Source organism: Caenorhabditis briggsae (genome assembly GCF_000004555.2).
Source record: "Caenorhabditis briggsae complete genome, chrIV, whole genome shotgun sequence".
Lineage (NCBI taxonomy): Eukaryota > Metazoa > Nematoda > Chromadorea > Rhabditida > Rhabditidae > Caenorhabditis > Caenorhabditis briggsae.
Window position 1 is genome coordinate 12,769,790 of NC_013487.2, and position 12,041 is coordinate 12,781,830.

The 12,041-nt window shown below is 37.7% G+C and overlaps 3 protein-coding genes across 3 annotated transcripts in view; 1 reads left to right on the plus strand and 2 right to left on the minus strand.

Moving 5' to 3' along the window:
* CBG08312 overlaps positions 1-3,447 on the plus strand; it is a gene marked incomplete at both ends in the record, with an annotated part of 4,775 nt that extends 1,328 nt beyond the window's left edge. Inside the window, 4 exons of the mRNA XM_002634473.2 lie at positions 465-527; positions 1,533-1,718; positions 1,885-2,033; positions 3,291-3,447. Coding sequence (XP_002634519.2) covers positions 465-527; positions 1,533-1,718; positions 1,885-2,033; positions 3,291-3,447 — 555 coding nt within the window. The remainder of the gene's footprint in view (positions 1-464; positions 528-1,532; positions 1,719-1,884; positions 2,034-3,290) is intronic.
* CBG08313 lies at positions 750-1,479 on the minus strand (the record flags this gene model as incomplete). The annotated part of the gene is made up of 4 exons (XM_002634474.1): positions 750-987; positions 1,099-1,188; positions 1,237-1,320; positions 1,367-1,479. The coding sequence occupies 4 exons, from the start codon at positions 1,477-1,479 to the stop codon at positions 750-752; spliced, it is 525 nt and encodes a 174-aa protein (XP_002634520.1).
* A 989-nt stretch (positions 3,448-4,436) lies between the features above and the next one.
* Cbr-madf-9 lies at positions 4,437-8,428 on the minus strand (the record flags this gene model as incomplete). The annotated part of the gene is made up of 5 exons (XM_002634471.2): positions 4,437-4,662; positions 5,816-6,199; positions 6,951-7,092; positions 7,305-7,494; positions 8,339-8,428. 5 exons carry the CDS (start codon positions 8,426-8,428, stop codon positions 4,437-4,439), a joined length of 1,032 nt encoding a protein of 343 aa, XP_002634517.2.
* Positions 8,429-12,041: the final 3,613 nt, after the last annotated feature.

A 12,041-nucleotide genomic window follows, 5' to 3' on the forward strand; every position in this document is an offset into this window, starting at 1 on the left:
ATTAGGCTCCGCCCATTTTTTCTCCCAGATGGTTCTTCCCACTTTTTCTTTTCCTCCCAGTTGGTGTGCTCTCGCTTTTCAGACTACGGTATATCAAAGGCGCACACTAAAAATTTAGTTGCGGGCTTCGAGCGGAATTACGTTTTGAATTTTTTTGATTTTCGAAATCTGCCTGTCAATTCTTCACCAATTCTCCGCGTTTTTGCGATGGGAAAGCGAGATTTCTAGTGAAAAACCGTTATATTGTCGGATTAAAAAAAAGTGACACCTGAAAATCTCGGAGACGGCGCTCGTGTCGATTTACGAGGGGGCGGAGCGAAAACGGATAATGTAGATAACAAATTTATTCATGTGAATTTAGTGATATTTTCTGAACAAAATGTTGATTTCTTGATATAAAAACGATCGCTAGCATCTCTAGAATCTATTTTTAAGCAAACAACTAAAATGAAACACGAAAGTAGCTCGAACGAGCCGAAATTCTGAAATATTACGTTTTTCCCGCACTTTTTCGTAGATCAAAAAAAGCAAAAGTTTTCAAATTCTCAGGTGCCACTTTTTTTAATTCGACAATATATTCGGAATTTTCTGAAAGTCCGGAAATTTCGAAAAGCTCATTCCGCACATCTGCCGATTTCTTTCAAAATTTCGGATTCTTGCCATTTTTTCCTATTTTTTAACTGCAAATTCATGAGAAACACCGTCAAAATCTGAAAAAAACAACCAGAAAAATAGCAAATTTATTCAGTTTATTCTTGACTGTCACATAAATTTGAATTTCTCTCTTCCGCCGCTTCTTCTTCCGTCGTCCCTGATTCCTTCTGGTTCTCGTGCATCAATTGAACGTGACGGCGGCAGACGGATCGAGAGGAAAACTGTTTGAAGCAGTAACTGCATCCAAATGGCTTCAGATTGTCATGTTTCCGGAGGTGAATTTTGAACGGATCGCTCAGATCGAACGAGGTGAAGCAGATGGGACAGGTGAATCTGGAATATATTGATTTTTGCCAAAAAAAGGATAAATCAGTCAAAATCGGACAAATTTTTTTTTAATTCGGTAAATTTCAAATTTCACAGAAAATAAGCAGCTTAACGAACCTTTTCACAGCACTATGCGTTCTCAAATGCTTCGACAGCGCCGTCTTCGAGCTGTACGATTTCGAACAGAAATCACATTTTATCGATTTTCTGGAAGCAAAATCACACATTTTTCAGCTTAAAAATCCCTTGACTCACTTTGGAACTCTATGCACAATCTGATGTTTTCTCAATAGCTCCGCACTGTGAAACTTCTTCTGGCACGTGGTGCATTCGAGTTTTCTTCAAGATTTAAAGAATTTTCCTTTGGAATAAGAGCAATTCTAACCTTTCCGCTTCATCGTGCGTCTTTTCGTGTCGTTTCAGATGATCTTCTGATTTTAAAAATCGTCCACAAATCTCGCATTGTGTTGATTTGCTGGTGTTTGGCTCGAAATTCATGATTTTACGGAGATGGAAGAGAAAAAAGGACATGCGGCCGAGGAAATGAGGAGGTGGCCGAGGAGACGGAAAGCGAGGGAAATTTGAATAAGAAAGAGATGACAAAGGGGAAAATGACAGAAACTCGACGAAAATCAATAGAAAACCAAAAAAATCAAGATAACAAAATCCGGAAACTAAAATTATTTTTTAGATTACTGTATTTGTCGTTGTGGAACCTTCATCCAGGTGTTTCTCTCGCATATTACCTCCGATTCCTTTTCATTCTTTTTCCTTTTCATACACTGAGATCAGGTCAAAAATCAAAATTCCAAACCAAATTTTTTTGGTGAAAACGGAGAGAAACGGTTGCCAGGAGACTCATCCACGCCGCAACTTTTCGCCTCGGGGGCTTCACTTCACTAGTCTTTTTTTTTCTCCCCGACTCTTCTATTCTTCTCTAGAAAAAATATATTTTTCGCTAAAATGTCGTATCCAGTACATCCATCGTACGGTCCTAATGGAAGCCAAGTGTTCACACAACAACCGTATCCAAACCAGCAGCCGATTATCATGTTAGCTATTTTTATTTAATTATTCCTTGAAGATAAAAAATTCCAATAACAAATTCAAATTAATAAGTTGATTTTCGTTTTCTGGAATGTTTGAGAAATCTTGTTTCAGTTTGTTATTCTAGTACGAAAAATAACGGAAATGTTCAAAAGAAACGCCGGTGGCCCTAGCCGAAGGTCCCACAACGACAACTACCGTAACCTAAAAATCGCTATATTTTTAGGACTTATTTTCTCGTTTTTTACTGATTTTCGTCGAGTTTTCTCCGAAAACAAGTCGCAAATTATCAATTTTTGAAAAAATTGACTGAAAACGAACGAAAAGTGAGATAACAAATCAGGAAAGTAAGAATATTTTTAGGTTACTGCAGTTTTCATTTTGGAAACTTCGGCCACTGCCACCAGTTTTTTTCTTCCACCACTTTTAGCAGCACAATAGCATACAGGAGCAACCGTAAACACTCTGATAGAATACCACCCGGACCGGTAACTTTGAGCCCATATATCTCGGTTCCTATAAGAGATATCAAAAAGTGATAAATTGATAAACATTTGTGATATTGTGATAAGTATTTTGTCAGTTTACAACTTTTCAATATCTTTTACAGGAACAGAGATAGATAAACCCAAAGTTGACGGTTTGGGTGGGGTTCTTACTAATATCGCTAACTTTGAACCCACATATCTCGCTTCCTGTGAAAGATATCAAAAAGTTGTTAACTTATAAAATGTTGTTGGTATTATGATAAGCATTTTGTCACTTGACCCCTTTTTCATATCTTTCAAAGAGGCTTAAAGTTGAGTTACCTTCTATTAGAGCGCTTACGGTATGTGCAATCAAATCTAGATGAGAAAGGTTCAATTTCAAAATAATGGTATTTTAGGAATCTTGTTAATTGAAAACATCTGAGAATTCCACAAAAATTGGTTTTTTTCTGAAAAAAGAAAAAGAAAATTCAAAAATCAAAACATTTGAAATACCGTAACTCAGTCAGTTTTGCTTCAAAGTCAACAAAGCATAGTTATATCCATTGCTCATCGCTCGGGCTTCAAAATGAGTATATAGACGCCTAGGCTTCGCCTAGTTTGAATCATTCTGATCCCCATGCGCCTTTAAACTCAAAGTTTCACAATGGGCGGAGCCTAGGCGTGTTTATGCTCATTTTAAAGCCAGTGACAAGACATATTTGTATATGGGAATTTTAACAGGTTTAGATGGAAATTAACAGAAGAATTTTGAAAAACCTGTCCAAATTTCAGTTACCAACAACAACCCGGATACCATCAGCAACAACAACAACGTGATAATTCGTGTTGCTGCGAGTGCTGTGCATGCTGCCAATGCTGTCTAATGTGCTGTGCGTGCAGTTATCTGCTCACATGTTGGGCGGAGCTTTGCTGCTCAATTCTTGACTAATTTTTAATAAAATCATGTGAATTGCGTAGTTCGATTTTTGTATACCATCATAATATGAACCCAATCCGCCAACTTTGAGCCCACATATCTCGGGTCCTGTAGAAGATAAGAAAAAGTGGTCAACTGATAAAATGTTTATCAGAATATCAAAAATATTTTTCCGTTGACAACTTTTTAATATCTTTTGTAGGAACCAAGATATATGAGCTCAACGAAAATGGTTTGAGTGGGCTTTTAAACGCCACTCTGTACTTGAACTCGAATTGAACGTATAGTGGGCTTCTATTCGAGCATTTAGCCCACCTAACGTTGAGCACAAATAACTCGGTTTCTGTAAAAGATATCAAAAAGTGGTTAACTGATAAAATGTTTATCGTAACATTAAAAACATTTTGTCGATTGTCCTTTTTTTCATATCTTTTACAGGAACTGAGATACATGAGCTCAAAGTTGGCGTTGTAGGTGACCTTCTATTAGAGTGTTTACGGTAATTTAACTATGTCATTCAATTGAATAAACTTTTTTCAAAAATGTATATTTTTATAGTTTATGTATATGTAGATTATCACCAAGATCTCTAGAATATTCACAACGTAGTACAAAAATAACGAAAAGAAACAAAAAAAAAGAAAAGTGCACGGGGATAGGGAGGGGGCGGGGCTAAACGAGGAATGTCTAAACGGGAGAGAGAGAGTGTGTACTGATGGCCTAGAAATTTTACTGATGGCCTAGAAATATTTCTAGGCCATCTAAGGGGGACAAACAAAAGCACTACGTCATCGGTTTACGAAAAGCTATAACACTCGGGTTAAAGGATAGAGAGAAAAACAATAATAGTAGCGATGCATAAAAAAGTTTGAGATATAGTGAATTAGAGAAGACAGTAAAAACATGGGCGGTGCGAAGTGAAATTTTTTTTGGAGGAAGATTATGAGCATCAGACACGACTACTTTTTTCACAATTTTTCTTTGGGACGGCTTCAAGATTTTCAGGTTGTGGGTGGAGTCGTGAATTGGGCATCGAAGATTGCTTTCAAAACTTGTAGTTTGGCAACTTCTTTAGTTCTGGCGTCCAACTTGCTCAATTTTATCGAAATCATTCTCGCAAAAATCTCATCTTCCTCTTCCTCACGAGTCGTTCCCCATTGCGAGAGACCAGGTAAAAATGTGAGACCCAGACTGGTGGCAGCGGCGACGGCGGCGTTTCGGGTTGATCTCAAAATTGGGATTTTTGCGATTTTGGTTCGAAAAATTCAAATTTATGATCGATATTTTTAGGATCCCAAGATTCCAAGTACATTGGAACTCGTAAGGTCTTCATGACTTTTATCCTTATTGAAAGCTATAGTAATCCTGATTTTTTGAAATTTCCAAATTTTGAAAAGCTTATGCTCAATTTTCAAGATTTCAAGGTTACTGTAACTTTCAAATTTTGGAAGTTTCATGAATTCGGGATTTCTGTTGTTTGTAGATTACTGTAGTTTGGAGGTTTCTGTAGGTTTTCTTATTCGTAAGTTTTCAAAAACTGGGGGCTAATGTATCCCGAAATCTTTAAAATCGAAAACTACAGTAATCCTGAAATTTCAAAAATTAAAAATGCCAGTAATCCCTAAGCTTTTAACATTTTCAAATTCTAAAGTCTACAGAAAACTCCAAACTACAGTAAACCTGAACTTTTGAAAATTCCGAAATTCGAAAACTACAGTAACGCTGAAAATCAGAAAACTTGAAATTGCAGTTATCTACAGTAATCCTGAACTACAGTAATCAAAGAATTTTGAAAATATGCAAGCTTGAAAATCTACAGTAATCTCCCAAACTACAGTAATCTCGAATTCTCGAAATTTCCAAAATCTCAAGGCTACAGTACTCTACGGTAATCCTGAAATTTTGAAAACTGAAAATTACAGTAATCTAAAGTAATACAAAAAACTGAAACGTTTTTGGTCCATTTCAGCTCATTTTTCATGGAACTTCAAATTTTGAAAAAGTCTACATTTAATTGATTTTTCGCCATTTACAGACACAACCAGGTAGTTAGAAGGCTAGCTTACTTTTAGAATTTTTAGAATTTTCAAAAATCTAGAATTTCCAAATAGTTCCCAAACATTCTAGTCCCAAAAAAACTGTTCTATTTATATTTGCTTTAAAAAAAAATCGGCGAAAACCGAGACGCAGACATTTCCCGAACGATCTAATTTGTTTACTTTTTGTCACTCTCTTCCTCTTGTCAAAGTTCAGAACGGTTCTGTTGACTCGTCAACTTCTCCCTTTTCAGGAGAAAAAGTCAGAAAACAAAAAACTTCAGGAAATGCTCAATAGCTTAGCCCCCTCAGATTTTTGATCTCTCAAAAAAATCAAAACTTACAATGGAGTCAATCCCTCAGTCAACGAAACTCGATTCCTCTTCGCCGGCGGTCCTTGCAGTCCATTATTTGAAGCTGATGACGTGGCAGATGGAGAAGGTGTCACCGCCATGGGAATAGGCAAAGGGGGCGGAGTCACAACGTTACCATCGGCTCTTTCTTGGGATGTAGCTCCGCCGGTTTTCGAGGAGGAGCTAGAAGCGGTGGAAGCAGAGCTGGAATCCACATCGGTTGAGGATTTTGATGAATGAGTTTCTTGGGTTCGAATCAATTCATTTTCGATGAATGACATGGCTGCTTCCATTGGAGACACGTGGCCTGGACCACTACCAGCTTCGTTCTTGATTGAGTGATCGGAGGAGGGGTTGGAGTCGGTTTCATCGGTGCTGGAATATGAGGATTTGGGTTATTCAAGTAGTTATAGAGGTCTGAAAAACTAGTTTTGCATAATCAGGTTGTCCGTAAAACCTGTAATAGAAGGACCCCCTGTCTTTCAACTTTGAGCCAATTTATCTCGGTTTCTGACAAAGATTTACAAAAGTTGTCAACTGATAAACTGTTCATCATAATATTAGAAGTGTTCTGTCAGTTGATACATTTTTGATATCTTTCACAGGAAGCTAATGTTAAATTGTTTTCTGAATTTCTAGTTTTTGATCTTTGTTTCTTTGATACAGATATTTTAGAACTTCGAGAAAATGAGTTTAGGAAGTTTTCCATTTGTCCAAAACTTCACGATGACAACATGTTAACCTTGAAGTCCCTGAACAGTTGTTCAACATTTTCCGATTTGTTTGAAAATTCTAGATCATACTAAACCAGAAAAAGATCTTTAATTTACAAATTGACAACTTCTTTTCAGGCTCATCGGAATTGATTGACTATATTTTTTAGACAACGGAACATAATATTTTCAACTATCGTATTTGTTCTAATAGATGCCAACCCAAACCATCTACTTTGAGCACAATTATAGTTCCTTTAAAAGATATCAGAGTTTTGTCTACTGATAAAATTTTGGTGATAAAATAACAAGTATTTTATCAGTTGACAGACTATCATCATCTGTCACAGGAACCGAGATAACTGAGCTCAAACCGGGGTGGGCCTCTATTAAAGTTTTCAATTCACACTCACTGTCTATCCTTCAAATGTGCTTGAATGAATTTCAGCGGCCTCTGGAACACCCAACTCGATTGTTTTTTACTGGTCCGCTCCTTTTTCTCCTCTTTTTTGTATCGGTCCCGAAGGGTTTTCCATCGCGTTTTCACGTGTTCAGCTGGAACGAAAACAATGGTTTATTGGCATTTGGAAGCCTATAGAATTGAACATAGTTTTCCAAATTTTTGGCGAATAATTCGGAGGGTTCAATCAATTAAGGGGTATAAAACACCTGAAAAACGGCCCTTTTGTACTCTAGAATTGTTACACCCTCCGAATTTTGTGCCTTAATTTTGCTCCCAATTATCTCCGAAGCCCTAAATTGCTTACAAGTCGTCTCAAGGCTCTCAGCAATCTCATTCCACGCCGAGTTCCGCCACGACAGCAAATTGTACCCCTCGTCAGCCTGGTCGTATAAAAAAGGCCTCGCTTTGACTTCGGCAATTAGTCGGATATTGAAGACGGGCGTCTCCTCGATTTTCATGTTCCGACCGTTGCTCGCCATAAGGAAATTGTTAATCTGGAGAAGAAGAGAGCGTTTTTATGTTTGCTGATTTTTTTTTTGAAGGATTTTTAGTATGTTGGTCTGGGAAGTGAAAAGTATAAAACACATGTGAAGAGTATTGAGAAGACTCCTTGGTCTCTCGCCAAGGAGCCAGTAATTGGAGAAGAAAATTTATTAGGCACAGCAAAAAAAATGCTAGACTTGGGATAAAAAATTTGAAAGTGCTCTAGTATGGCCTAGAAAAAGAAGATTCAAGAATTTGATTTGTAGGCAATACGCATCCAAAAACAGGGATACCGTTAATACTCTGATTGCACTCTACCCTATACTTGCACATTGAGCTTGTATATCTCGGTTCCTCCAGAAGATATCGAAAAGTAGTCAACTGATAAAGTGTTTATTAGGATATTAAATATATTCTGTCAGTTGACAAATTTTAGATGTCTTTCAAAGAAACCGAGATAATTGAGCTCGAATTGAACGTATAGTGGGCTTCTATTCGAGCATTTAGCCCACCTAACGTTGAGCTCATTTATCTCGGTTCCCTTAAAAGATATCAAAAATCTGTAAACTACAAAAGTGTTGATATGATAAACATTCAATCAGTTGGCAAAATTTTAATATCTTTTATAGAAGCCGAGATAATTGAGCTCAAATTATCTGTGTAGAGTGGCGTTCAGAAGCACACCCAAACAGTTGAATTTCAATTATCTCGGTTTGTGGGAAAGTTATCAAAAACTTGTTATAAAATAAAATATTGGGGATAACATAACCAACATTTTATCAGTTGACAAAATTTTGATATCTCTTACAGGAACCAAGATAGTTGAGCTCAAAGATGCACAGTATTCTAACTCACATCCTTCATGGGATCCGACTCCATCAAATCATCCGGGGCTGTTGATATCGTGGGTTTAATATCCTCCGCGTCTTCTGACTGTTCTGTCATTCTGGAATTTTTTGGTTTTTGGGGGTAAATAGAATACAAGGGAGAGGATGCAAAAAAGTCAATGTTATCAATTTCAAAATTTTGAACAAAAAAAAATGAAAAGAAGGAGACGCAGTAGACGAAACAGATGATTGGAAAAAAACGGAACAGGTGTCCAGGAGAACCTTTGAAGAGATCACGCCCCTTTTTTTTCAGGAAAGATAATCATGGGAAGGTAAAAATGGTATGATGGTTGGTTGGTCTGCATTGAGTGTGGGAAAAAATAGAAAAAAATGGCAAGAGGGGGAGGCAAAAAAATGGGAGGAGGTTGTGTTGGTAGTATGTGTGTGCGGTTGGGAGGCGGCAAGTAACAAAATATACTCACACACATACTGCAGACACACAGCAAGCACACAGGGGGCCTTCTGAAGGAGAAGAAGAAGAAGAAGAAGTGTGCGGAGGAGGGCGCGATGGCGGGAGCGAGCGCGACGCGCGTTACGTCAAGAAATAGTGTGGCGCCGCGGGAGAGACGCCAGAGAAGCTAGAGGAAAATAGGGATAATAGGAGGAGCAGAGGCATGGGGTCTCTCCGCTGTGCATACGGACGCCGGCGCTCTGCTCCTTCGCTTCTCTAACGTCTCTTCCCGCCCTTTAACCTTTGCCATCTCCTTCTTCTTCTTCTTCTGTTGCCCATGTCCCCCCACCGCGCGTCTCTCATCTCTCCTCTCCGCGTACTGTTGAAACGAAACGCTTCGCCTCTCTCCCTCGCTCCCCATGTCTCTTTTTTTCGATTGGGGCAAACTAAACAAGTAATAAGATGTGGGGAGTCTCTCCCTCTCGGTGAGAACTAATCGGCCGCGGCGCCCCGCGCAGCAGTAAGGTCGGAGGTTGTTGGGTTTTTCCTGCTATATGTTGAGGTGTTTGAAAAGTTTAGGAGTAAGGAGAGGCAAAAAAGAGTCGGAAAATTTTGGAATTGGGATCGGTTTAGGGGCATTTGAATTTCAGATTTTTGGAAGCTTCAGAATACCGGAAATGATCTAGTAGAAGCCCACCCTATAGCCCCCTCTGAAATTCATTCAAGCACATTTGAAGGATAGACAGTAAGTGGGAATTGGAAACTTTAATAGAGGCCCACCCCCGTTTGAGCTCAATTATCTCGGTTTCTGTAACAGATATCAAAAATCTGTCAACTGATAAAATAATGGCGACGTTATGATAAACATTTTACCAGTTGACCACTTTTTGATATATTTTAAAAGAACGCAGTAAATTCAGATCAAGCGCGCATATAGGGAAGGTTTCTATTAGAGCTTCTCCTCTACGTGCTCTATAATATTGTTGATTTTATGATAAAAATTTTATCAGTTGAAAACTTTTTGATATTTTCCGAAGAAACCAAGATAATTGAGCTCAAAGTGTATGTATAGGGTAGGCTTCTTATTGAGCACATAGGGTAATTAACAATTGAAGAACATATGTTGTCAACTCTGGAACCTGGAAAATCTATTTTTCACAATCAAATTATTTTGGAATTCTAAAACAAATCTATTGCGAAAGTTTTCAGAACATCGATTTTCGGCAACGGAAAATTCAAAAATAAAAACTGTCGAAATACCGTAACTCAATCAGTTTTGCTTTAAACTCAACAAAATTTGAATATATCAATTTCTCATCATGCGAGCTTCAAATTGAGTATAAACACGCCTAGGCTCCGCCCATTTTCAAAATTCGGAACCCATTGTGCATTTAAACCCAAACTTCGAAATGGGCGGAGCCTAGTCGTGTTTATACTCATTTTGAAGCTAGTGCAAAGCCATTTTTGAATATGGAAACTATAACAGATGCAGATGAAAATTGCCTTACAAATTTTGTCAGAAAAATTGGAAAAAATTGAGAATTTTCGAAAACTCGTTTTTAAAGTTTGAAAAAATTGTTATTTACGGAATTATAATTATTATAACATGGAAGAAAAGTTTTAAAAATTTAAGGATGGGGTTGTGTTTTTACAAACGACAGTGATGACATATGGACACAGATACAGATATAACATACCGTTAAACCTGTAATAGAAGGGTCCCCGAACTTTGAGCCAATTTATCTCGGTTCCCGTTAAAGATATAAAAAAGTAGTCAACTAATAAAACATTTTTGATGTTGTGATAAACATTTTTGTAGTTGACAACTTTTTGATATACTTTATAGGAAATAAGATTAATTAGCTCAAACTTGAGAGTGAAAGCCAAGAGAGCCAAGACGAAATTTTTTCCAGGAAAAAAACGTAGTATTTAATACTACGTTATTATGTTTTTTCTTTCCGCACAGCACATATAATAATTCACAAAAATAGACTCTCTCCCATCGTTGTCGTTTTTCATGTCTCCGTTTTTTTGTCTTCATTTCTCTTACTCTCCGCACGCGTGACACCATCACATAGACTCTTTCCGCATACAATCGCATGCACTGCTGTCTATTCTATTTTGTCGTGTCGTCTTTCTTCTTCTTCTTCTACTCCAACGCCTTCTTCTTCTTCTTTTTCTTCTTCTTCTTCTGTTTTCCCCCCATCGTCCGCTTGTCCGGCGTCTTCGGACGGCGGCGCCCAACAACCTTTTTTCAAGTGCGGGTTTTTAGTGTTACTTTTTCTCATTTACCCATTCTCCCCATCTAATTCTGACGGTCTTTGTTCGGATGAAAAGGAAGGAGACACTGAAAAGCAAGAAAATAGGGGACACTGTGTTTTTTTCAGAAGAAATTGATGAACGACCTTGATGGGAGGAAATGGGGAAATGGGGCAGGAGAACGACGAGAATTCTGATTTTAGATGGGTCTGGAAAAATTTGGCTGGAAAGGTTTACTGATCTAAACAAATGAAAACTTGAAAAATAGACTTTATGACACAGTATCTAAATTCTCGGATGGCTATAAGGGTCCTATCGCCCGGATTCAAGTGCTCTTTAGAAGCCCACCCTGGCTACTAACTTTGACCTTATTTATCTAATTTTCTGTAAAAGATATCAAAAAGTAGTTAATTAGTAAAATGTTTCTTATATTATGATAAACATTTTGTTAGTTATTTATTTTTTAATATCTTTAACTGGAACCGAGATACTATATAAGCTCAAAGTGTAAGGGCTCTAACAGAATCCCACCCTGACTGTCAATTTTAAGCCTATTTATCTCATTTCCTATGAGAGATATCTAAAATTTGTAAGTTGTTAAAATTTTGCTGATATCATAATAAACATTTTAACAGTTGACCACTTTCTGAAATCTTTGTCAGGAACCGAGATAATTGAACTTAAAGCTGACAGTTCGGATATCGAGAAAACCTGGGACTTCGGTAATACAGAAAGATTACAAATTTTTCAAAATCTAGATCTCCCTGCTAGACAATAAAAAAACTTTCTCTTCTCTCTGATTGGTTGCCAATTTTTTGATTCCCGCGAGCGCAGTTAAAATTGTCTGTCTCCCTTTACCTGTGCGTCGACCCCGCGGAACAAGTTTTTTTTCTGTTGCGCATCAATGGCAATCGAGTGGTGTCATAGGCACGAGAGTAACTACTAGCAAAGTCTTTTATTTAGAATTTTCAGGGAGGGGAGGGTGGGTATCAGAAAGGAGGCCTTAATTCACCCGTCAAAA